At 52.8% G+C, this 24,614-nt stretch overlaps 3 protein-coding genes across 4 annotated transcripts; 1 reads left to right on the plus strand and 2 right to left on the minus strand.

Annotated features, from left to right (window-relative positions):
* Nucleotides 1-57: 57 nt before the first annotated feature.
* Nucleotides 58-11,531, minus strand: DNAJC16 (DnaJ heat shock protein family (Hsp40) member C16). 2 transcript variants are annotated; one of them, XM_036396250.1, is made up of 14 exons: nt 11,343-11,531; nt 10,056-10,122; nt 8,869-9,199; nt 8,439-8,623; nt 7,299-7,403; nt 6,552-6,710; nt 6,070-6,200; nt 5,658-5,841; nt 5,301-5,483; nt 5,003-5,079; nt 4,673-4,753; nt 4,489-4,587; nt 3,888-4,055; nt 58-3,499 (listed from the first exon to the last, which is right to left on the minus strand). In XM_036396250.1, exons 1-14 carry the CDS (start codon nt 11,501-11,503, stop codon nt 3,103-3,105), a joined length of 2,328 nt encoding a protein of 775 aa, XP_036252143.1. In that variant the 5' UTR covers nt 11,504-11,531; the 3' UTR covers nt 58-3,102. The 2 variants fall into 2 exon arrangements, with proteins under 2 accessions (XP_036252143.1, XP_036252142.1); XM_036396249.1 differs by having other exon boundaries at nt 3,888-4,058.
* Nucleotides 11,532-11,641: 110 nt separating this feature from the next.
* Nucleotides 11,642-20,654, plus strand: CASP9 (caspase 9). The gene is made up of 10 exons (XM_036396398.2): nt 11,642-14,597; nt 15,514-15,733; nt 16,113-16,193; nt 16,355-16,386; nt 16,926-17,102; nt 17,781-17,870; nt 18,538-18,685; nt 19,042-19,221; nt 19,400-19,509; nt 20,134-20,654. The coding sequence occupies exons 1-10, from the start codon at nt 14,466-14,468 to the stop codon at nt 20,224-20,226; spliced, it is 1,263 nt and encodes a 420-aa protein (XP_036252291.1). The 5' UTR covers nt 11,642-14,465; the 3' UTR covers nt 20,227-20,654.
* Nucleotides 20,655-22,125: 1,471 nt separating this feature from the next.
* Nucleotides 22,126-24,473, minus strand: LOC118695022 (chymotrypsin-C-like). The gene is made up of 8 exons (XM_036396399.2): nt 24,075-24,473; nt 23,867-23,958; nt 23,692-23,789; nt 23,484-23,609; nt 23,266-23,402; nt 23,039-23,184; nt 22,241-22,393; nt 22,126-22,143 (listed from the first exon to the last, which is right to left on the minus strand). The coding sequence occupies exons 1-8, from the start codon at nt 24,256-24,258 to the stop codon at nt 22,126-22,128; spliced, it is 954 nt and encodes a 317-aa protein (XP_036252292.1). The 5' UTR covers nt 24,259-24,473.
* Nucleotides 24,474-24,614: the final 141 nt, after the last annotated feature.

Here is a 24,614-nt window from a genome sequence, read left to right on the forward strand (position 1 = left end):
TTCTGAGAGGACATGGAGGTGAGGTTAGTTTGGGCATGGAGACGCAGAGCCACCTCATCACACATTAAAATAGTTTATTTTGGTTGCGAAACTGTTATTGTCTTAAAACAAAATGACATCAGTGCCTGATCACAAATACAAAAACAAAACAAAACCCCCCAAAAATAAAAAAGACAAGTTTGCCAAATAAGTTAATTTCCCCCCTCCCAGTATCAAAAGTGCAAAATAGGTACCTAGTTCTCAGTCCTACTTGTCAGGCTGCGCTCGTGTCCTGGCTCCTGGTTGCTGTGGGTGAAGGGCAGAGACAGGGACAGGGAGGAGTTTGGGAACAATCTCCACTCTGAGGCCTGTATCCCTTTGCCTCAGCTCTGAGCACTGTGCCATTGCTCAAATCTCACTAGGAAAGTGCACTAGGACCCAATCTCCTCAATCTTTGGATAACAAATCACCGCGTGCGGAACAGAATCACAAGTGTTCAGAAAATGATGGGGTGATGGTTCGTGGCTACTGGGAGAGGGCAGATCCCGGGATAAGCAGCTCTGACCGTGGTCTCAAGACAGCAAACACCTGGAGTGCCATGCTGGCACTGCAGCCAACTAAACCAGGGGGCAGAGCAGCTTGGCTTTTGCTTCAACTTAGGCAAAATTTCCATAAAAATCCAGGAGCTGTGCTCCTGTCCAGCCCCAGCCAGCACTGGTGGACTGATGCAAGCACTCCCTGGCTGAAAGGGGAGGTTACCTGTGCTAAAAAGAAAATAAACCCAATCATTCTGGCAGCATGCAACACACAATGGATGTGAAGGCCATAAAGCCTTCTCCCCCCTTCCTCAGGGTTGGGCTGAATTCCCTCACTGTACATAACTAGGCACTTTTTTTCATGAGTTGAGGGTTTTCTCCTTGTTTCTCATCAGCTGAAGAAACAGCAGAGAGCCAGAGAGCATTCTTCTGCTACTGCAAATGTTTTAAGATGTTATGTGGAGCCTTCTGCTGGGCTAAAAACTATTCAACCACATCCTGCATAGCAAGCTGTGGGAAAAGTGCAGGAGTGCTGCAGTGATTGCTCCAGTCAGGTGGAAATGAAGTCTAGAAGCATCAGGCTGGTGTTTCACTCCCTCTCTGCTCTCTGTCAGCGCTGCCTGTGTGCCTTCACAGGAGCTTCACAGGAGCTCCTGGGCAGGGAGAAGACATCACCTTCCTTCCTTCCCTCTACTTTAGTGCCTCATTCCGTGGCCTAGAGTGCATTGGGCTGGAACTAACTAACCTCACATAGGGATCATTTGCAGCATCGCAGCCTTTATTTGAAGCACGTTGTACAGGGGATCTGAGGTACCTGTGGGGGCTGGAGCATGCCAGTCTGCTCTCGGGATGGGGAAATGCAATGAGGCAAGGCTTTGGGAGCAATTAGGGCACATAGAGAGTGCAATGACTGGAGCATTCCCAACTTCTCTGCAGGATTAGCAGCTAGCTCAGGGGTTGGCAGTTATTCCTACTGAATGGCTGCTCTGCTAAGATGGTAACTAAAGTGGCAAGGGCTGAGTCTGGAATTAACACCATGTGTTCACTGAGTGCTCCGTGCTCTAAGCCCTGTGACAAAGGCCACTGGCCTCCATCCCTGTGCTTGGCAATGCTGGAGCCTGATGGTGCCACAGGGTTCCAGATCCATGGAAGGAGAAGGCCTGGGCGCCAGTGTCAGCCCCGGTGCAGTGAAAAGGAAGAACAAACCTCACAGGATTTCAGTCCTTGCCACAAAGAGAAGCCCTGCTGCCTCGCTTGGCCACTCGAGGAGTGTTAAGCAGCCACCAGGCTGCTGCTTATCATCCTTCTACCTTACCCAGAAAGGGGCACCCTTTCCCTGTGGTGCTGGAAGCAGCTGTCGGGACGCTATAGCAAAGCAACATGCAAACCCAGGGCTGTGCAGCTGCTCTAACCTCACACACCCCCAATGCTTCCAAAAGATGAAAGAAATACCCAAGCAAACAAACACAAAGCCACGAGAGCAGCCTGAGTGTGCAGAAATGGAGGTTTGGGGTAAGAAGGAAATGGGTGAGAGGCTGAAACCCAACATCTCAACCTCCAACTAAACCAAAGGAGCTTCACACGCACGCAACAGTCTGATGATACAGCACTTCTGGGGCAACATTTCAAGAATACAATCGTTGAAGGATGAGGTTCCTTGATACAAAGGAAGGTTGGTTTGTACTACAGCTGGAAAGGTGTTTGCAAGGAGTCCAGGTGACTCCCTGGCAGCTACGTAGTTTCTTACACATCTACTGGCTCATAGCAGCTCACGCCTACAATCTGAGGACGCAGGTAAAGTTATGGCTCTAGGATACATCGTCTAAAATCGACAGAAGCAGAAAAGGCATCTGAAAAATCAACATGACATTTAAATGACTCAACACTTTGACAGTATTTTACGGCCGTGCCCTTTTCCTCCCTGTTATGGTTCAGCCAGTGAAGCTGCAGGTGGAACCATGACACGAGGAGCATGAAACATGCAGATCGCCCACGAGCCTGCACCATGGGGGGGTCCCAGCTAAAGTTTGCTACAAGGGAGATGCTCCTAACTGGATTCTGCATCACTTACCATGGGGAAAGCCGAGAGAGTACCACTGCCTGGTGGGAGGAGGCCTTTCGGAAGGGCAGGGCCTGGAGGGTCTGCAGGGTCTTGCCAGAGTTACACCATGCACCATGGGCTAAGCACACGGGGACGGGGAGGGAGTACCATGACCCAGCCTGCATCACCGGCCACAGCTGGTCCGGACCCAGGGAAGTCACGGATTTCTTCAACTGAGGTAAAACAAGAGGTGGGATGGGGACGACTCGGGAAGCAGACGTGGCAGGACGAGAGGGGCACAATGGGCTTCTTGGCTCTTGGGTTGTACAGCGTCCAAACGCACGGCGGGGCGGTGGAGGGCACACGGGTGCGCTTGGCTGCGCTCCCGGGCTCCAGACATGGGAGGTGTGTTCTAATTGCCGGCCCCAGGAAAGTTCATCTAAAACCTAAAGTCCATTCATCAAGCTTGTTTGAGTATTCCTGGAAAGAGCTGTCCCTTGTCATCTTCATAAAAAGTTTGTCCCCTTAGAATCTCTGTAAAATTCCTCAGTCTAGTGCAGGCCACGAGGGGATATAGAACCTCTGTAAGGAACCCTCTAGAAGGCGTTCCATCCAAAAGGACAATTTGTGTAATTTGTTTTTAATGGATCTAGATCCTGGGCTGCAGGAGGATTTCCCTCTGGCTTCTGCATGTTGTAAAGCATCATAATCCTCGCACGATCCCAGGGTTCCCCCCTCGTCCCCTGATCTGTGAGGCTTAAAGAGGCAGAAGTATTTCTTGTGGCCGTTCAGTGCCAGGACATAGCCTGTGTAGTCACGCTCGAGGAAATGCTTGTCGTACTGGTTTGGGATGGGGGCTGCATCCTGTGCAAACTCCAGCAGATACTCCAGCCACTCTCGGTGCTTGTCCAGGCTGAGGAAGGAGAAGTGAAGAGAGCTGCTCCTGGGGAAAGAGCAGAGAAGATACTGGGATTAGCATGTGTCCTGGGTCTGGCTGGATTCTTACTGGACAGGTAAGGAATTGTCAACAAGGACAGGGCAGTGCTGTGTTGCTGCAGCTCCTTTTTCAGCTCAGTGTAGGCAGCACTGTCGTGCTTTCTATTTTTTAAAACATGGGTACAGTCAAGTCTGGCCACCACCACCAAGTCTGGTTGGGAACAGCCTCTTGGTTTTTGGTGGCTCATTGCCACTGATGAGGGCAGAGGCTGCTTTGATCACCAGAAGCATTCACTCGTGGCAATGGAACCACCCACACTCCTGACATGTCACCAGAGCAGCATCACACAAGTGGTTAATACAGCAACAGAAGCTTGGGAGAGGGCCCAGCCTACCCTGTGAACATGTAGACTTCCAGGGCGAACTTCTGGAGCAGTGGGGTTTTGGTGGAGTTGGACAGGATCAAGACGACGTTCATGTGCCCCGGCCTCAGGCGCACCAAGTTACTGGTGTAGTTGATGTCTGTTAGCTCAGTCACCTCAACAAAGCTCTTTTTGGGAATCCTGCTGCAACAAAAACACCGAGTGAAAGGGGGGCAAAGGACTGGGAGCAACTGAGGATGGAGAAGTTGGGAGTGCATCAGCCTGTTATGCTGAGCCATCCCTGTGCCCTGTAGCAAAAGCCAATGTAACTGGTGCAATAGCTCAGTTTGCACCTCTCTTAATGAGTTGGTCAGACCTTTACCTCTCCCCTGAGGACCCTCTCTTGGGCAAACTTGGTGGGAATTGTTTAATAAGCAGATTAGTGTCTCCTTGTCCTTGCTGGGTGGGTCCTGGCTGTGCACTGGTCCTCCTTCCTTGCTGTGCCTGCACTGCCCTGCACAACTGCACTATGTGCAACTTCAGCACTTCTCTGCTCTTCACTAACCCTCCCTGCACAGGTGCTCCCTGAGCAATGCTTCTGCAGAAAACATTCTGGAAAAGTTAGAGAGGGAACCTGTTACTCTCTTTGCTGAAGCTCACGTCGTTCTTCTCCGTCTTTGCGGCCGTTTCTTCTTTCCCCGAGGGTGGAGCGTCCCTTGTGTCACTCGAATCACTGCAGAGGAAAGTCATTTTGTGTGTGTTTAAGGCCTTGGGGTTGGACTGAAGAGCTACCCGAGGGCATTTTGGTGCATACTCACCTGAAAGCCTGAACAATAACGGTGCCAAAGAGAATGAAGAGCGCAGAGAAGAGCAAGGACAGGAGTGGCATCATTTCTCGCCTGAGGGAAGATGTGCAAACAGCGGTCAGGTCTGTGAGTTCACATTTTCTGCCTCAATTTCAGTTCCTGCCTATGTCAGATAACACTGTGTGCCTTCCCCAGAAACTCAGCTTGTTTCTTGGGTCTTAAAGGTCATCATATTTTTGAGTGCTGTCCTGCTCCCACCCAAAAGGATGCTAAAATTGGATCTGTTTTAAAATAAGATGACAAGGAAGCTGTGAATACCAACAATGGATGCCCAATCCATACCAGTTACTGTGAAACAAACTGTCCCACCAGTCTGAGATGTAGTCCACTGTGGAGTAGAACCATCGGATAAGGAACATCTGTTTGAAAAGAATGAAAAGCAAAAAATGAAATGACAAAACTGCTATAAAGAGCCCCAACAGGTTCACAGCATGCCATGAGATTCCTTCTGTAAGCAAGAAATCTTCTAAGAGTTTTGGTTTGTTATTTTAAAATATAAATAATGCCTCTGAACAACCATAATAGGACTGTCCACAAAGGTAACACGAATGTCAGGCATCTGGAAAGGCTGTGCACTTACAGGAGCAAGCTCATCATTCAGGTCTGCCACAACGGTCTCTGATGACAGAAGACCAGGGTCTGTTCTCAGCTGGTCCAGGAGATCCAGGAGGATGAAGTTGTCCTCTTTGCTGCCTTGCCAGGCCTCCTCCAAGGCTTTATAGGCTATCTTCCCTGCATTATTGCGTCTCTCCAGAATGACCACCTGAATGAGCCAAGAGCATGGCACATGTCAGAGAGGAAGGGGCTTTTGTTTTCTTCTAGACAGATGATTCATTTCAAACCACTTCCCAGAATCAGGTGTCACATCAAGGTACAGCATCAATTAAATGACAGGCTAAGAGAAGAAGGGATTAAAAAAATAAAAGGAAACCCTCACAGCTGATCTTCCACGATACTTCTCCTCATCCATCAGCAGGGCATCTGCAAATTCCGGCTGCCGATCACTGTAGATGTGCACAAACCTCAGCGTGTCTTTTGTGTTGGCCACAGCAAAAGTCAAAAATGACTCATAAGCCTCAGCAAACTTCTCTCCTTCCTCAGTAAGCAAGACCACGCAGTGCCTGGGTGACACAATGAGATGCAGATTAAGAGCCAGTCTGGAGGTGAGAAGGAATGACCAACCCCTCTCCTCTTGGCAGAACAATCCTGATGAGCCCCAAACCTCTCTGACAGCATGGATATTGAGCATGATCCAATGCAGTCATTGCTCTTTTCCTGCAGAATCAAACCAAAAGTGACTCTAGGAGCAGCCCCAGAGCCTTGGGAAATAAAATGGGAACCCCTCTTACTTCCGCTGACGGTGAGATTTCTTCACAGGACACAGCTCCTGGAACAGCCTCTGGCTGGTGAGCCTGGCCACCATGAGGAACTTATTCTGGGAAAGGAAGTCATCAATGAGCTGCTTCTTCATTTCTCGTGCCTGGCAAGGACCAAGAAAGCAGAAGTCGGAAATGAGAGGAAGGAGAGGGGAAAGCTGTTGGATGTTCCTGGAGAAGGCTGCCAGCCCTTGTGGTCATCCCTGCAATCACCCAAGATGTTTTGAGGCCCCAAGACTGCAAAGTTACAGGTGTCCCTGCTCCCCAACAGGCTTGGAGTGCCCCAAGCTTCTCCTGTCCTAACACTCTCTCTCCTCCTCCAAAGCCTGAGTTTAAACTGAGAACAAACACTCTTCCTCCAAACTGCACCACTGACCATGCCCTCATCACCAGCTCGGTCAGAAAAGCTCTGTGCCCATTTTCCCAAAACTGTTGGAGAGGGCTCTGAGTGATACCTGCACAACGTCAGCGGGCCGGTCGATGTGCTCCTTGAAGATCATCATGGTGGGAGTGTAGACGTTGATGTTGTACTGGCTGGACAACTCCTCGGTGCCTCGCAGGCCGACGTACACGTAGCCAAAGGACAGGTAATCTCGGTAGGCAAAGGCCGTCAGCTGGCCAGGAGGAAATCCCCAGCACAGTTATGTTATAGAGTAAGCATTTGCTCCCCCAAGTGCCCGTGGTGACTTTGCTCCAAGAACACATCCCACTGTTTGAATCCCATCAGATGTGCTGTGAGAGGTACAAGCCCTTCCTCTCCCTCATTGAACCAAATTTTGCATCCTCTTAGTCATTGTGCCAGGAGTCTCCACAGATCCACAGCTTTATTTACAGCCTGACATGTTGTAGGGTGGCAGGGGCTTCTTAGGAAATGGGATTTTCAGCAACCCAAATTAGATATGCCACAAACACCTCTCATTCCCAACAAAGGTTGTGCACCTGTGTTGCTGCTACCTCTGAAACACACCTGCACCTTCACACCCGTGAAGGGTAACTGTGTCAGGATGAAGAAACAGACTCCTTACAAAGCTGGTCACCTGGCAACATCATTTACAACCTGCACAGATCAGCTTGCTCGCCTCGAACCAGTCAGTGGTGTCTGGAGGCATCAGTCCACCTCTGCTCATGGCAGTGGCGTTCTGTAATTTGGAACATCTGGATTTATAAGCAAGTCAACAATGCAGTGAGAGAAATGACATTACCTTGTATAACAAGGGCACAACTGGCATGTGATCGAAGAGCAGCACGTGGGGCTTGTTGTCTTTCCTCCAGTGGGACAGAAAGCGGATGTAGTTTTTATCTGTAATCTTTAGACAGAAGCAGAACATCAGTTTAACCTCTGAGCTGTCAGACAGCAGCAACACTGCAACAAGGTGTCTGAACAAGGGCTGAGCCTGAAAATGCTGTCCAGATGTTGCAGGAAGCAGATGGTGGGTTGGTCTTTCCAACATATATTCCTGATTAAGGAGTGAATTAAAACCATCACTCTTGGCCTCCCTCAGCCATCTTAGTTATTGCAGCCTCTGTTGATGCCATTCCAAGTCAATGCCAACATCACTGTTATTCTCCTGTTTGTTGGGATCATATTATTTATATATACATAAAAATGGGAAGCCAAGGTTTAAAAGAAACCTGAGAGCTCCAGTAAACTTGCTCTGTTTCAGGTGTGCTACCTCTCAGAAAGTACATAAATGGTTGCAGTTACTGTAGAAGGGGAAATGATCTCTATTCTTGAGGCGAGAAGTTCAATAACTCCCAGAAGACAAGTCAAGAGTCTATTGGGGCAGGTGACCCCTGGTAAAGATCCCAAGGGAAAATGGGGTGGGGTGAACAAGGCCATGAGCAGAGGCCAGGCAGGTGAGAGTGCTGTGGGGGCTCACCCAGCCACATCACAGAGGTGGTGGGCAAGTTAGGACTCTGTCAAAAATCACCAGAAGGCTGAAACACGGGAATATATTATCAGTTAGGAGATTTTACTTATGACTTTGAAAGGGCTCGTGCTGTCAGTTCATTTCAAAGGTCTGAAGGAAAACTGGACAAAACAAACGGGACTCTGTGTCAGTGAGTTTTAGCAGACATGACCTATGAGGTAGTAAGTGGTCCCTAATTTGCTGCCACTAGAATCACTGGTGTGACCATGTAGTAGCAGGATCCTCTTTTCAAGGACTAGTGTTACAGAGCTGTGGGGTGGGAACGCTTCTGACAGCTCCAGGGTTTGGAGCTTTGTGCCACAGATCAGCTTGGAGCCTGAATTAAACAGATTAACCACCAAAACAGCCAAGGAGAGAGGGATCTCCAGGCAGAGAGGAGCAGCAGCATCTGACACCCCTGCTAGAACCTACCTTTTCAACAAGATTCCCTGGCAGAAGGTTCTCCACGAACAGCCTCAGGTTTTCCCGAATGACAGCGTTGTGGAAGAAGGTTATTTTCCCATTAATGAGCCCCAGCAGGGTCGGAGTGCTGTGGGCACCCAGATGGTGGGCGAGGCGCCGTTCGTACCCCGCGTGAACGACGCCGATTCCTGCTCCTGGAAAAGGAGAGCACCGGGTTCACCTCTAAGATCCCCCACAGCCCAAATGCCCCGTGCAAAACTGATGACCTGCTCCTTTGCCCAGCAGCCTGCTTTGGAGTTAGGAATGTTTGGGAGAGCACTAGGATAAAACCCTGAGGAAATCCACAGGGTCTAAACTGGGTCACACAAACCTGAAGGCAAACCACTGCAGCCTTACGAGGCGAGGGACACACACCCAACCCCAACAACCTCATCCTTACCCAGAGCCTCCAATTCCTGAGCCACCTCCTTCCACACGGGCTCGATGTGGATGCAGCTGAAGCACCAGTCTGAGGTGATTTTAATGAGGTAAGGTTTCTTGAAGCTATCTGGCACGATTTCATTGATGTAGTGGGAAAAGTGGAGCAAATACTTCTCGTCGGAGGTGTCGCGCCTCTCAGAATTGAAAGGGAAATGGAAGAAGGACTCATCAAAATAGAAGCCATCGTGGAAGCGGTGGAACTGGCGATGCTGCTGCTGAGAGAAGCCCTGGCTTTCCCCAGCATCTCCGTAGCGATCAAAGTTTGCCCTCTTTTCCTCGTTGGAGAGAATCTGGAAAGCAAATGATGGAAAAATGATTGCCTGAAACCATGAGGGGCAACTGCCCTGACTGTAATCCCTCAGTAAATAACATAAGGAATGTGCAGTCTTTGCTGCAAATCAGACAGATAAATATTTTGGAAAAAGGAAGCATCACATCCTTCTCGGCTCACTGTGGTAAATAGGGGTAAAAAACCCTCAAAGCCCAAAGAAAAGGAGCCCCTAAATCCAGACTGCTGTACCCACTTCTGTAACCAATAGCTCCTCAGGTTACATCCTGTGTTCTGAGCACAAACACTCTTTTCTGGCTTTTGCTGATGTCTCTTTAAATCTGGAGGGTTCAGAAAGTGCCAAAAGTTTCACTGAGCAGCCAGAAGCCCTGCAGAGAAACTGCATTTTTTAGCAGGGAAATAAGGATTTATTTTGATTTCCATGGGCTTGGCTGCCACAAACTGGAGTGACCAATTTCCAGAAGGTGCAAATAACTACTGCTAAGAATAATTTGAGGTGACTAAATCCCTGTGATGATGAACGTTGCTTACATGACCCCAAAATGCTTTTATGTATGTGTGACACAGTCAAGACGCCGGTCAGCTGGGCAGGGCTTGGGGAATACCCACTCCTTCCTTCTTTGAGGCTTTTTAGGCAGAGCAGGGCAGACCTGTAGCAAAGTATTTACAGCAGAAACCATGCTGGTGACCCCAGTAGCTCTGTTAACAAAGCTGAGCAAATATTTGGGTGGGTAATGTCCACCTCCACAGAGTCAAGCACCTTTCCCACACATACATACACTGGAAAAACACATAGCCATGTATGGAAAACTAAGGTCACTCAACGATACCAGGAGTTCACAGGAAGCATGTGTTACCTCATAGGCCTTGCTAATCTGGATGAATTTGTCCTCTGCTCCTGGGTCCTTGTTTTTGTCAGGGTGCCTGTGGGGCAGAACCAGAGGAAAAGGGGTCAGTGGGGGACCTGCTGGCCTCTGTTTGGAGGTGAGGAGGACATGGGCAGTGAGGGCGTGCACTGACATCCCCGAGGCTGAGGTCAGATTTAAACCAAACACATGCTGTCCCTGCCCAAGCCCCATCCCAAAATGCAGCTGGGATGTCGGCTGTGTGCCTGTGGACCAGTCCCTCTGTCTGCTCCATCCCCAGCAGCCTGAGCCCAGGACATGGAGCGTGTCTCCTTCCTAGCAATGCCTCCCTTGGCTGCTGCCCTACATAACTACCAGGTTCTTACTTGAATCACCTCCTGCCATGGCCTCGGGGATGTCTCACACAGAACAACATGGGCTCTAAAAGCTGCAGGTAAGCCTACTTTATTAATTTTATTTCTATGCTGTAAGCCTGCCCCTAACCACACACCACCTGCATGAGGGGTGTGATTTGTGCATCCAACACATTTCCCTTCCACAGCAGAGCGACTGAACGGCCCTTGGACATCCAGGTATCAAGCTGAGACTTCAACGCTCGTGTATTAGAAGTTCCCAGGGAGAAATTTTTCTCCCCACAGCCAGACTCCAAGAGAACTTTCTCCCCCATCACTTGACTCTGGGAGAACTTCCCCTTGCAGCCAGACTCCAGGAGAACTTTTCCCCCCACAGCCAGACTCTGGGAGAACTTTTCTCCCTCTAGCCTGATTCTGGAAGAACTTTTTTCCTTTGTAACCAGACTCTGGAAGAACTTTTTTCCTGTAGCCAGACTCTGCAACAATTTTTCCCCCACAGCCACACTCCAGGAGAACTTTCCCCTCTGTAGCCCGATTCCAGGAGAACTTTCCCCCACCCGTAGCCAAACTCCGTGAGAATTTTCCCACCCTAGCCAGACTCTGGTAGAACTTTCCCCCCTGTAGCCTGATTCTGGGAGAACTTTCCCCGCTGTAGCCTGATTCTGGGAGAACTTTTCCCCCTCGTAAGCAGACTCTGAGCGAACTTCTCCCCCCGCAGCCGGACTCCAGAGGGTTTTACAGCAGTATCGCCGGCATGGAGCATCTACGTGTGCCAGGCTGACCGCCGGCCTGCGAGGACGCCGGGGCGCACAGCCAGGCGAGGCGGCTCACGGCACCGCGGGCCGCGGGGCCTGCCGCTGGCACCGAGCCGGGGCCGGGATCCGCTCCCGGGGCCGGGCGGAGGGGGTGCAAGGGCAGCACGTACCATTCCCGGGCGAGCCGCTTGTAGGCCTTCTTGATGTCGGCCTGGCTGGAGCTCCGGCCGACCCCCAGCACGCGGTACGGGTCGAACTCGCCCGGCGCGGCCGCTGCCAGCGCCGGCAGCAGCAGGAGGAGCAGGAGGCAGCCGGCCCGTCCCGGCTCCATGGTCCGGCGGGCCGCGGGCGGAGGAGCGGACGTGCCGCCCTCCCGCACCGAGCGCCGCCGCTTCCGGCGCGCCCGCCCGCCGTCCCCATGGAGACCGAGCTCTTCCGGGAGACCGGGGCTGCCGGCGGCGCACTCGGAGGTGAGGGCCGGCGGAGAGGCCGGCGCGGCTCAGAGGCTGCGGCAGTGCCGTGGCGTGGGTTCGGAATGGGGATGGTGGCAGCCGTGTCCTGGGGGGCATCGGGCCGGGGAGGGGATTGTCCCGCTCTGCTCTGCTCTGCTCTGCGGCGGCCTCACCTGGGATATTGAGGGCAGGTGTATGCACCGCAATATAAGAAGGATATTAAGGTGTTAGAAAGCGTCCAGAGGAGGGCAGAGAAGCTGGTGAAGGGCCTTGAGGGGAGGAGGAGCGGCTGAGGGCACTTGGTCTGTTCAGCTGACGGGAGACTCATCCCAGTTACACCTTCCTCTGAGGGCAACAGGAGAGACAGACCCTGATCTCTGCTCTGGTGACAGCGACAGGACCAGGGAACGGCTGGAGCTGTGTCAGGGCAGGGTTAGGCTGGATTTAGGAAAAGGTTCTTCCCCCCAGAGGGTGGTCGAGCACTGAATAGGCTCCCCAGGAAATGGGCACAGCACAGAGCACAGAGCCTGTCTGAGTTCAAGGAGCTCCAGGGGACATGATGTGACTCTTGGGGTGTCCTCTTCAGGACCTGGACTGGATGATCCATGTGAGTCCCTTCCAACTCAGCGTGTTCTGTGATTCTATTTTGGTTTTTTGCTAAGTTGTGTTTATCCAAAGTCAAAGACTTCTTTCTTGTCTCGTGCTCTGGCAGTGAGGAGGTTCACAAAGGAAACGGGGAGGGAGCACAAATGGGACAGGTGACCTAAACTGGCCAAAGGGACATTCCACACCACAGAATGCCCAGTGTATCAGCTGGGGGGAGTGACTGGGAAGGAACTGATCTAGGTTCAGGAAAGGGATCTGACATCAGTCAGTGGGTGGTGAGCAATTGCATTGTGCATCATTTGTTTTCCCCTTTATTATTGTTATCATTATTATTATTGTTATTGGGTTTTTTTTTGTTGTTATTATAATTTACCATTACTACTGTATTTTACTTTATTTTCAATTATTAAACTGTTATTTTCTCAACATACAAGTTTTACTTTGATTCTCCTTCCCATTCCACGGGGTGGGAGGAGAAGAGAAGGGGGAAGTTGAGCAAGGAGCTGTGTAGTGCCTAATTTCCAGCTCAGCTTAACCCACCACAGCTGGCGTAGGGAATGTGTGTTGGATGAATGGGTGGTGAGGTGGATCAAGGGCTGTCTGGGTGGCAGAGCTCAGAGGGCATCATCCACTTGGAAGTCTGCAGTCAGTGGCTTCACCAAAGATCTATACTGGGTCCAGTAGTCCAGTCTTAATCAACTTGTTTATCTACGATCTGGACAGACTGATGGAATGTACTCTCAGCAGGTTTGGTGATGATATGGAACTGGGGAAGTGGCTGATCCACCTGAAGGCTGTGCTTCCATTCAGCAGGACTTTGAGAAGCTGGAGAATCGGACAAAGAGAAACTTAATGATGCTCAACAAGGGCAATGCAGGTCCTGCCCCCGGGGAGGAACAGCCCCAAGTACCAGCACAGGCAGGGGTGACCTGCTGGAGCATCTCTGCAGGGAGGACCTGGGGTGGTCAATGAGCTGTCCTGGAGCCAGCAGAGTGTCCTGGGGGCCCTGGGGTGCACTGGGAGGAGCACTGGCAGCAGGTCAGGGAGTGACCCTGTCCCTCTGTCCCTCTGCCCAGCCCTGGGGGGCACAGCTGAGTGCTGTGTCCAGCCCTGGGCTCCTTGCCAGGAGCATCTCCCTTGCTGAGGAAAGGCTGAGGGAGGAGGGGTTATTCGGCCTCGAGAGGGGCCCTCATGCCCGTCCCTGTCTGTAGGGAGGGTTCAGCCTCTTCTCCGGGGGGCCCAGTAATGGCACAAGAACAACTGGCAGGGAACTGATGCACAGGAAGTTCCATCTGAACATGAGGAAGAACTTTGCTGTGCTGGTGACACACTGCCTAGAGAGGGCGTGGACTGTTCATCCCTGGAGATATTTAAAAAAAAACCTGACAAAACACCAAAAGGACGGATCCTATTCCGTTTGCTCTGGGATGACTCACAGCAGAGCTCCTCCAGCCTGAGTCCGTGTGTGATTCTGGAACTCCGAGGCGGTGGCGCTTCCGGGCAGCGAGCTGTGGTTCCGGGGCAGAGCGGCGGCTCCGGGGCTTGAGCAGCGGCTCCGGGAAGGGACCAGCGGCAGGTCTGAGGCAGAGGGGCAGGTGCGGGGCAGAGCGGCAAGTCCGGGAAGGGACCGGCGGTGGGTCCGGACATTGAGCGGCGGCTTCAGGAAGGGACCAGCGGCGGCTCCGGGGCTGAGCGGCGGTCCCGGGCATTGAGCAGCGGCGTGTCCGGGCATCGAGCGGCGGTCCCGGGCATTGAGCGGCGGTGTGTCCGGGCGTTGAGCGGCGGTGTGTCCGGGCGTTGAGCGGCGGTCTGTCCGGGCGTTGAGCGGCGGTTTGTCCGGGCATTGAGCGGCGGTGTGTCCGGGCATTGAGCGGCGGTCCCGAGCATTGAGCAGCGGTGTGTCCGGGCATCGAGCGGCGGTGTGTCCGGGCATCGAGCGGCGGTGTGTCCGGGCGTTGAGCGGCGGTGTGTCCGGGCGTTGAGCGGCGGTGTGTCCGGGCATCGAGCGGCGGTGTGTCCGGGCATTGAGCGGCGGTGTGTCCGGGCGTTGAGCGGCGGTGTGTCCGGGCATCGAGCGGCGGTGTGTCCGGGCGTTGAGCGGCGGTCCCGGGCATTGAGCGGCGGTGTGTCCGGGCGTTGAGCGGCGGTGTGTCCGGGCGTTGAGCGGCGGTGTGTCCGGGCATCGAGCGGCGGTCCCGGGCAGAGCACGGCTCCGGCAGCCCAGGCTCCGGGGCCATGGAGGAGCAGCAGCGGCGGGCGCTGCGGCGCGGGCGGGCCCGGCTGGTGGCGGCGCTGCGGGTGGAGCCGCTCTGGGACCTGCTGGAGCAGCGCGGGCTCTTCACCCGGCCAATGCTGGAGGAGCTGCAGGTGGGCCAGGGAGCGGGACACCGAGCACCGGGGGTGGCCCGGGGAGGGTTCATGTTTCCTGAGAGCCGGGGATGGGCATGGCGGGGTAGCTCCTGCATCCCCTGAGCCCTGGTGACAGGACTGAAGGGTGGCCCCCATGCCTCCTAATCCTGGTGACAGGCCTGAGAGGGGTGGCTCCGTGTCCTCTTGGACCCAAAGGGGGTACCCATGTCTCCTGAGCCCAGTGACAGGTCAGGGGGGTGGCCCCCAAGTCCCCTCTAGTGACAGATGTGGGAAGGATTGTCCTGTGGCCTCTCAAGTCCAAGGGAGACTCCAGGTCCCCTCACTCTGGTGGCAAGCTCATAGGGGAGCTCCATGTCCCTTTAGTCCTGTTGACAGGCCCAAAGGGATGGCCCTGTGACCCCTCACTCTGATGACAAGGCCTGGCGTTGGTCCTTATGCAGATGTTTTGGAACCGCCCCCCCACTTGTCCCTTCTTGTCCCCAGCTCTGGCCAGTGCCAGGTGCAGGGGTTTCTCTTTGTGTCCCCTTCCCAATCTGATGACACCCTTAAGGTGTTCTTGTTTCCCCCCTTGGTTACAGGTGACAGGCCTGGGGGTGTTTTTACCCCATCTTACCCACTGGTGACAGCGCAGGGGTGCCTTTTTGTCCCCAGGGGCCAGATTTGGGGTGCTCCCTCTCCCCCTTTCCCTCTAGACCGCTCATCAGGCTGGGTGTCCCAGTGGTGACCATTGTTGTTGGGGGGAGGTCAGGCCTGGGGGTCTGGTGGGGGGTCTCTGGCTATTTCCACTCATTTTGCTGTTGTTTACCCCGTGTCCCTGTCCTGGGTGTGGATCCCACATTTCCCTGCTCAGAGCGGTCGGAAGGGTTGTCCAGGCACTGCACAAACCTCTGTTCTGGGTTTTTCTCCTCTGCAGAGCGCTGGCAGCCGAGGGGAGCAAGCCCGGCAGCTGATCATCGACCTGGAGACTCGAGGGAAGCAGGCTTTCCCTGCCTTCCTCTCCATCCTGCGGGACACCGGGCAGGGTGACCTCGCTGAGATGCTGATCCAGGAGTGCGAATCCCGGCCAGTGCCACCGCAGCTGCCGGACCTGCGGCCTGTGGAGCTGGAGCTGCGGGAGGAAAAACAGCGTAAAAGTCAGTGCTGAGGGTGTGGTGTGGTTTTGGCAAACAGCAGCATAGGGGGTGGCAGCTGGGATCCCTCTCACTGTGGGCAAGAGTCTGGGAAGTCATGATTTTTATTATCCTGGTAGAGGTGACTGTTGGAACAATCATGGAATCCTAGAATGGTTCGGGTTGGAAGGGACCTTAAAGCTCATCTCATTCCCTCGCCTGTCATGGGCAGGGTCACCTTCCACTATCCCAGGTTGCTCCAAGCCCTGTCCAGCTTGGTCTTGAACACTGCCAGGGTGGGGCCTCCACAGCTTATCAGGGTAGCCTGTATGTCCTGCCTTTCAGCAGTAGAACCTTTTGAGCTCAGACTCATCATCTGTATTTTTGTCCCATGCCATTACAGATGTGACTCCTCATGAACGTTTGTCTATCCCAGTGCAAGCTGAGAGTGAAAGACCTCAAATGCCTCCTGTGCCAGCCCGGGGTAAGCCACATTCCACTCCTAGAGCCACAGCATGCCAAAGGCTCATCTCCAGTGTGGTGGGAAGGGGAAATTCATATGTGTTGGGAAAGACGTGAACTTTAGGAGTGTGGTCTTGTTGTGGAGTGTGGTGAACTGAATCCTGTGCCTGTTTTGTGTTGTAGGTTTCGCTGTTGACAAGAGGAGACATGACCAGGTTAGTATTTGAGAAGGCTGAAAGCGTTCCCTACTAGGGAAAAGCTCTGTGCCTCAGGGGTGACTCCAGAAAATATGTCTGGAGGAGCTGGTTCTCACTTTGTCATACCTGAGCAATTGCTCCAAGGCTGTAATAGGGCTGATGGTCTCAGAGTGGATCAGTCTTTAGCCAGATCCTCCTTGAGATTACCACAGTGATAACACAAATTCTTGACTCCTTTTGGTGAGGTTTGATGATGATGCCTAAAAAAATTTCCCAGAAGTTTCAACTTGCTGTTGGACATGCTACAGATAAAGCAGCAGCTGGTTTTCCACAACAGCTTTCCCCATTTTACTAGGTTGTTTCTTGTTGCTAGCTGCTGATGAGAAGATTTGTGTGGAGAAAGGGTGCTTCTACCCATCCCTAGGACTAGAGAAATTAAAAAGCTGTGAAATGAGCCACTTTAAGGACTCCCATTCCTCACAGGCATTGTATCCTGCTGGATTAGCCAGCAAGCACTTGTAATAAGAAGGAGTTTAATTGTGACTTGTCCCTGCCAGGATTATGAGATGAAAGCAGATCCCTGTGGACACTGCCTGATCCTCAATAACGTCAATTTCTCCAGAGACTCGGGTCTGTCCACCCGAGAGGGCTCTGACATTGACTGTGAGAAGCTGGAGAGGCGCTTCAGGGCCTTGCACTTCACTGTCCTGACCCGGCGGGATCTGAAAGCTCAGGTGAGGCTTGGTGTGTCCTGCTGACACGAGGGATGAGAGGTCAGACCCTGGAAGCAATGGGAGTGCTTTAGGGGATGTGTCTTGTGTTGGCAGCACACCAAAAACCTCCCACAAAGAAACAATGACCCGCTTGCATCCTCTTACTTTATTGTTGCACTGCAATTGCAGAAGGGGAGAGGACCTTGCACATTTTCATCCTTCTGCATGAATGTTGAATCCTCATTGGGATTTGTAGGGATTTGGTGAAACTGTGTTTTTGGGATAGCTTGGACAGCTGTGTCATGTCTGTCTGTGACATCCTTGGCTGTTACTGGAAGTGTTGGGGGGAACTTGATCATCTGAAAGTAAAATATGGTTCTCTGCTCACCCACCAGCTCCAGTCAGAGACATTTCATCAGATAAATCATGTGGAAATGTGCTTTGGTTTGTGGTGCTGTGTTGAAAAGGGTGTAGAGAGGTGAGAAATCTGTGTGATTAAAGCAGCCAGTGTTAAAAAAGGGCAGAGATGCAGAAATTCTCACTCTCTGCCAATGGCTTTTGCCAGCTGTACGCGGGGCTCGTGTTATGCTGTGGCAGAGGTTGACAGGATCCATGGCAGTGCAGTTAGAACAGGGCCTGGCAGTAACCTGTGGCTGACATATGATTCAAAAGACTCTCATTGTGATATTTTCTACACAGGAAATGGTGTTGGAGCTGCTGAAGCTGTCTCGGCAGGACCACAGTGCTTTGGACTGCTGCATTGTAGTGATCCTTTCCCATGGCTGTCAGGTGGGTTTGTCCCATCTCTCCCTTTGTTCCTTTGCTGTGGGGAAGGGTTAATTCCCTGTCCTGTGGTCTCACAAAGGGTGAGAGGGAAGTGGTCTGTCAAAACCTTGTTCTGCCATTGCAGTGCATTTCAGAGAGTTACACCCTTATTCCAGGTTAAAGAAAACAGGAGCTTCTCTGGTGTGGTCTGATCCAATGGTGCTAGTGGACAAGTGTTTTCCATTTTGGAAGTTGGGGCTAAAAATTTGGAAATCCAGGGAGGTCCCAGTAAGCCTCATGCTGTGGTGATTCAGTCCTTCCCATTCTCCAGCTCTGACTGGGAGATGTTATTAGCAATAAAGCCTCTTTATTCCAAGTCAGTTCCTAAAGGATGAGGAGAAGCATTCTTAGAAAAATGGTGTATGGTATGTGCCCATTGTACCAAAGGATGAAGAACTCCTTTGCTGGAGGATGTGGGATATGAGTTGGATAACAGAAGTTGGATTGCTGGGTTTTAGAGCATTTCAAATGTCTCCTGGACGTCCCTCACCCTGACTTGGCCACAAGGATTCCCACAAACACCAGGATTTGTTCTGGTACCTTTATGCCATGAAGCACCTGACGGGAAATGGGCCCCCTTGGAACTGGCCTTGCCTTCCCTGTCACTAGCTCCTGCATTTTCCTCTTGCAGACGAGCCATATTCAGTTCCCTGGAGGCGTTTATGGAACGGATGGAAAACCTATTCCCATAGAAAAGATTGTGAACTATTTCAATGGGTCCAATTGCCCGAGTTTGAGAGGAAAACCCAAACTGTTCTTCATCCAGGCCTGTGGTGGAGGTGAATCTTTGTGTTGGCTCCGATAGCGTTGGGCTGCGGAGATGTGGTCAGGCTGTGGCTTTGGCTCCCTTTCTGTTCATTGACTGCCCCTCTCTCCAACTGTCTTCTCACACCAGCTGCCTCTTCTTTTACCATTTGTTGAGAGGCTGCTCCAGCTCTTCACACACAGTGAGGAATTTTGTATAAACTACCAATGACTTTGACTCAACCAGTGCAGCTGAACGGCCAGAAAGCTTTACTTTGTTCTAGGGCCTTTTTCCTTTTCTTTCCCCATCTTTTCTTAATGTCGGATGAACAACTGTGAATCTCTTGGGTGAGATGGACGTCAGGAGCTGTCTTGTTGCTGCTTTTTTCAGAACAAAGAGATCAAGGCTTTGTAGTGGATTGTGATTCGCCTGAAGAGGAAGCTCCTGGAGGTTCCTTGGAATCGGACGCGACCCCGTTTCGGGTTTCATCGGATAACGTGGATGAGCCCGATGCCATTGCCAGTTTGCCCACACCTAGCGACATCTTGGTTTCCTACTCAACTTTTCCAGGTAAAGCAGCCTGGGCAAATCCTTTTCTGAGCATGGGGGAATTTGCAAAACTGTCGGAGCTTCATGGCCGAAGATAGGGGCAGTTCAGGACAACCGAGCTCTGTTGGAGCGCTAGGAACTTGTTGGGATGAGAACAGCAGATGGGTTTTGGCATAAAATTCTCCTTCTTTCTCTGAAGGTTTTGTCTCCTGGAGGGAGAAGTCGAGTGGCTCATGGTATGTGGAAACCCTGGACAGTGTGCTGGAGCAGTATGCCCATTCAGAAGACCTGCTCAGCATGTTAGTGACGGTAAATGTCTTTTTTGTTCTGCTTTTTGCTGATGAAGGACATAGTCAGGGGTGTGATCAGTTGGGGCATGGAGGCCTACACTCAAAAAAGGAATGAGAATATTGAGTGTTGAGTTTAGGGATGGGCTCATTGGAGGTTCTGCAGAGAGATTTAGTTACAAGGAAAGTGTCTAGCCTCAATCTGCCAAAAATCATTGGAGGTATCTCCAGTGAGAAGTAATCTTGGCAATACAGGCTTTAATACTTCTGAAGAAATTGCTAAAACTATCATGGCTTGTCCTATCCAAGCTGATGAGATTTGAGTGCTCCTGTAAGCTTGTCCTGGGGGTGCAGAAGCACAATGCACAGGGATATGGAATGAGTCTGGCTGATCAGCATCTTCCTTCATGTCCCTTGTTGACTCAATATTGCCAAAGTTGTGTACAAGTGTAGGTGCCCCAGATACTTTTTCTGTTCTCCATGGGTAGGAGAAAAGTTCCAGTGTGGAGGGAAAGAGGACGTACAGAATCACCTTGTTGTTGTTTTCTGGTTGTTGCGGTGCTTCTTTGGCCAACTTGGCATGTCAGCCATTGATTCCCAGGGATGGGGAGAGCATCCCATTCCTCAGCCTCTCCTCTGTTCCCAGGTGGCCCATGCTGTCTCTGCCAAGGGGAGGTACAAGCAGATGCCGGGATGTTTCAATTTCCTCCGTAAAAAGTTCTTCTTCATGTGCCACTGACACCTGGGCTCCAAGCCCCCTGCCAAGCACTGGACATTCTTCTGTGGCTGAATGAAATCTGTGCCCACCATGACGTGTCAGTGCTGCCTGTGGATTTTGTCTGTGTGTCCAGATGTTTGTCTGGAGAAATGTGATCCACGAGCTTTGGCTTTGCCATGGAATGGAGATGAGATGGAGATTGTGCTGTGCCGATGGGAAATGTGGATGGAGCAGGAAGTCCCTTTGCTGGAGAACAGAGCCAAAAGAGAGCACTTCTGGCTCATCCTGACATGGCCACACCCGGCCTCAGAGGGCTTTTCTTTGCTGATCATGATATTTGTGTCCTGTGCTGTCCAGGTAACTGATTGAGGGGACCAGGGTCTGATGTTCAAGTGAAATGGGATGAGTTTTGCAGTCAGTGTTTCTAATAAATGCAATTAAAGAGCAAATCTTCAGCTGTATTCCCTTGTCTGTTCCATCTCCTCATTGCCATTTCAGCACCTCCTGAAGGCTCCTCTGAAGTGGGAATAGTAGGAACCTTCACTCATGTCTGTGCTGCTCTGTCTGGTCATTTACAATGTGGCTGTGCCAACCTATGGAGCATCCTGATCCTTTTGAGGAGTCAGTTGGGAGTTAGAGCAGGAAACTGATGAGGATTCATTGAAATACCAGTGCTGAGGTAAAGTTCTTAAGGAGCTGCTACCATGATGGCCTTGGGTCAGAAATCCTGCATCTGTGTTGGATTTTGAGGGGGAAAAGCATCCTTGGAGCCACCCTTGGGAGGTGCAGAGGCCTTAAGGTAGGTCTGTGCTGAGGGGTCCTTGGGGATTCCCAGGGAACCTGGGAATATCCAATCTGCTTTTGCAGTCACTGTGTATTTCCACACTCCTGTGGGAGCATTTCAGGTGCTCTCAGGGTGCTGCAGGAGGAAGCCTGGGCTGCCCTGAGCACCCCAAGGAGGGTGCAGCTAGAGCTGGGGTGTGGCTGTGGTGGCCTTGCCTGTGCTTAGGTGTTTGTGAGAGCTCATGGTTGTCTCCTTCTCTATTTCCCTTCTCCATCCCCCAGGGAAGTGGGGCTCTGGGTTGTCCTGTCCCATGTTATGCAGTTTTGTACAGAGCATCTGGGTGTGCAGGTGATCCCAGGGCTGATCCTATCTCCCCTGGACCTGTTCTTCTTCAGGAAAGGTGACCCTGCACTCTTCCCCTTGTATTTTTCCCTGCTTCCCTCACTAAGCACTCAGTAAGTTCCATTGGGATTGGGGTGGGGGTGACTTTGGGTACAGATGGCTCAGCCTTGTCCCTCTCCTTTCCATGACATGGACTGCAGTGGCTGTTCCTTCTCCAGGGCATCCCTGGCAGAGATGAGAACAGAGTGGAGCACTCCAGCAGCACAGGTGGTGAAGGGAGTGTGGTGGGGCTGTGGAATGACCCCCAGGACCAACCCAGTTACCTCAACACCCCCATTATAAATCTGCTGCCATCAAGTAGCCCAGTTACCAGCAAGATCCCCTGAAACACCCCCAGCACCGGCCAAGACACCTAAAAACTCCTTGGGCCAGCTAGGAGCCCTGTAGCCCCTCCCCAAGTTTGCTAGAGCCCCCCAGGACCACCAGGCCAGATTCCAGCCATGCTCCCATCAAACCACCAGTCAAGGTTTGAACCCTTTGGCTTGGTGATGGCCATGGATCTATGTAGCTGGGAGTAACTTGTGGGGGATCTCTCCCCACTTTCGGCTCCCCAGGAGCCTGCCCAGCCTCACTGCACAATGTGGGGGCTCTCCCCAGCACACAGGCAGAAGCCCAGGACCACAAGGCGCAGCCCCCTGGTTCTGCTCCACCACATCCCCTTGAAAGAACCACGTGAGACCAGCTTAGCACTATTGTCTTTATCACAGTCAGTACTTGTGCTCCATGCTGTGTCCTCAGTTCGCGCTCATTTTCTGCCAAAGAAAGACACGGGGGGGCTCATGGTGAGACCTCTGGCAGGGCAGGGGCAGTGTGGCCAACCTGCATGGGGCCAGAGGGAGGGGCACCCACCTCATTGATCCAGTCGATGTAGGCGGACACCCGGGTGAAGACTGTCGGCTTCTTTATCATGTTGCATTTCAGGCCGGAGCCAAAGCTGACGATGCCCTCGACCTCCCAGATCCCATCGTCGCGCTGGCAGTTCAGAGGGCCCCCAGAATCGCCCTGTGCAGAGAGACAGTGAGGGCCATCAGTCCTGGGCACCCTGTTGGCACACCCCACATCCCACACAGGACCCACCACTGTCATAGACAGGTAGAAGAATTATAAAAGAAAGGCCTTATGAAGTCAGACCTCGCTCTGCTAAAATTGCCAAAGCTGGCATGTCATTTCTCCTAAGTGTAGCTAACAAGAGATTCGCAAGTTCCCATGTGAAGCTATTTTGTGAATGAGAAGTTCATTTAACACAACAGTCTATTCTGAGGGTGAAAAACAAATGCACCTCTGTAAACAATAAGATTTGTCCCATGAGAACCCACAAAGGGAAAATGGAAACATATCTAGAAAGAGAAAATTTGGTAGACTTATTCAATAGCAGTTACCAACCAGTGACCTAAATTTCACTGCATTGCTGACCAATTAGGTTTAACACAGTGCCTTCTGATATTTCCTATGAGTTTTGTGTATAAAGAATTCGCTTTCTGCATGAAGAAAATGGAGTCTTGGCTGATTTATTCCAACACACCACCGCAGCTCCATCCCCTCCCTTCCTGTGCTTCTCATGGAACCTGTTGCCCTGCACGGCTCCAGCACCACTCTCAGTCCTACTCTGGGCTGGGGGCAGGTGCCACGCGCAGTGCCCACACTCACGTTGCATCCAGAGACGACGCCATCGCCGCCGGCGCACACCATGGTGTCACGCACGAGCCTGCCCCACCAGTCCCACTTGGAGCAGGTCTCATAGTCCACCACGGGCAGCAGAGCCTGCTGCAGGGCATCAGCCAGGGGCCCGTTGGCTGCAAGGACAGTCACACTTCACACTCTGCACACCCCCTGTCCAGGGAGCCTGGGGACCCTCCTGGGGACCTCCCACTTACTTCTGACACGTCCCCAGCCGGTGACATAGCAGGGGTAGTCATTGGCCAGGACCTTGCCAGCAGCCGGCAGGCAGGAGGCACGGATGGTGTCAGTCTCCTGCACCTCCTCTGCCAGCTTGACCAGGGCAATGTCATTACTGCAAGGAGACATGAACCATAAGGAAGTGGTCCCCAGCGTTGTTGCGCCCCACCTACTCCTGGATATATTCCATCCCTACATGACAAGGACAGAGTTCCACTTCTCGTGGACAATCGTCTTCTCCACACCCACGGCCACAGAACCAGGCTCGTCATCCTCTGACAGGTCCTGCTTGCCCAGCACCACACGATAGGTCATGGAAGAGCTGCCAGGGGGAGAGAGAGTGTCAGTCCCCACAGATATCTCATGCTGCTTGTACAGATGCCCCCCAGCACCCCAACACCCACCTGATGCAGTGGGCAGCTGTCAGCACCCACTGGGGGGCAATGAGGGTCCCGCCACAAGTGTGGCGCCAGGATCCAGAGCGGCTGTACTGCAGTGAGATCTGCGAGGGCAGAGGCACAGGGTCAGAGCAGGAATGTCCCCATCCCTGTCGCCATCCCTGTCCCTGTGCCCCCTCACCTGCCATGGCCAGCTGTGGGCTACAGCGTCTTCACCGCCCACCACGCGGGAGCTCAGCTGTGGTGGCACGGCCGGCTGACCGCATCCGTAGGCTGTGTGACACCCAGCAAAGGGACATCAGAGGCTGCCTGTGCCCGTGCCCAGGGCCAGGGCAGGTGCCACGGGCCTGTCCCCCCTGCCCTGACCCTTGCCCATCCCCTGCACCTACCGTAGCCCAGCAGCACGACGAGACAGACGGCTCCCAGCATGGTTGTGCGGAGCAAAGGTGCCGTGGTGGGGCTGCTCACCCCTCTTATAGTGTCTGGACTGCTGGGGACCTTGGAGTGTCCCTGCTGGCTGCTGACACGTGGGGACTGTCCCACGCTGTGGGCACAGGGGCTCCTCAGCCCCATTGCCCGCTCTTATCGCACTCACGGTCCTGCCTGGGAACTGCCACATCTGCCCCTCATGTGCTGGCACCATGCTGGGACATGGTGGGGACACCTGGCCCTGCTCTGGGAAGGGGCAGGGTCCCTGTTGGGGCACAGGGTCACTCCCTCCTGGGACAGCCCCCCAGCCATGATGCTGTCAGTGAGGGGCTGGGCAGCCCTGCTGCCCCCCAGCCCTGAGCAGTGACTCCCCCAGGACACTCTCTGCCCCCAGCCCCTCAGTCTCCCAGGGATAAGAAGCTCCCTTTCCTGAAAGGCTCATCACTGGGGATCTTTGAGTCCCTGTCAGTGTTTGTTCACCTTGTGTATCCATCCTTGGC

This window comes from Molothrus ater, chromosome 23 (assembly GCF_012460135.2).
Source record: "Molothrus ater isolate BHLD 08-10-18 breed brown headed cowbird chromosome 23, BPBGC_Mater_1.1, whole genome shotgun sequence".
NCBI classification, from domain to species: Eukaryota; Metazoa; Chordata; class Aves; order Passeriformes; family Icteridae; genus Molothrus; species Molothrus ater.

What these genes read in the sequence shown, in the direction of transcription:
- LOC118695022 (XM_036396399.2), bottom strand. Translation starts at nt 24,258, where the DNA reads ATGGGGCTGAGGAGCCCCTGTGCCCACAGCGTGGGACAGTCCCCACGT. An exon ending in CGTCGTGCTGCTGGGCTACG is followed by an intron (nt 23,959 to 24,074) that starts GTAGGTGCAGGG and finishes GGTGTCACACAG; the next exon opens with CCTACGGATGCGGTCAGCCG. An exon ending in CCCACAGCTGGCCATGGCAG is followed by an intron (nt 23,790 to 23,866) that starts GTGAGGGGGCAC and finishes CTGCCCTCGCAG; the next exon opens with ATCTCACTGCAGTACAGCCG.
- DNAJC16 (XM_036396249.1), bottom strand. Translation starts at nt 11,503, where the DNA reads ATGGAGCCGGGACGGGCCGGCTGCCTCCTGCTCCTCCTGCTGCTGCCG. An exon ending in TTGTGCCCTTGTTATACAAG is followed by an intron (nt 6,711 to 7,298) that starts GTAATGTCATTT and finishes CCTCCTGGCCAG; the next exon opens with CTGACGGCCTTTGCCTACCG. An exon ending in GAAGTCTACATGTTCACAGG is followed by an intron (nt 3,500 to 3,887) that starts GTAGGCTGGGCC and finishes CTCTTTCCCCAG; the next exon opens with GAGCAGCTCTCTTCACTTCT.
- CASP9 (XM_036396398.2), top strand. Translation starts at nt 14,466, where the DNA reads ATGGAGGAGCAGCAGCGGCGGGCGCTGCGGCGCGGGCGGGCCCGGCTG. An exon ending in GGAGGAAAAACAGCGTAAAA is followed by an intron (nt 15,734 to 16,112) that starts GTCAGTGCTGAG and finishes ATGCCATTACAG; the next exon opens with ATGTGACTCCTCATGAACGT. An exon ending in TCCTTTCCCATGGCTGTCAG is followed by an intron (nt 17,871 to 18,537) that starts GTGGGTTTGTCC and finishes TTCCTCTTGCAG; the next exon opens with ACGAGCCATATTCAGTTCCC.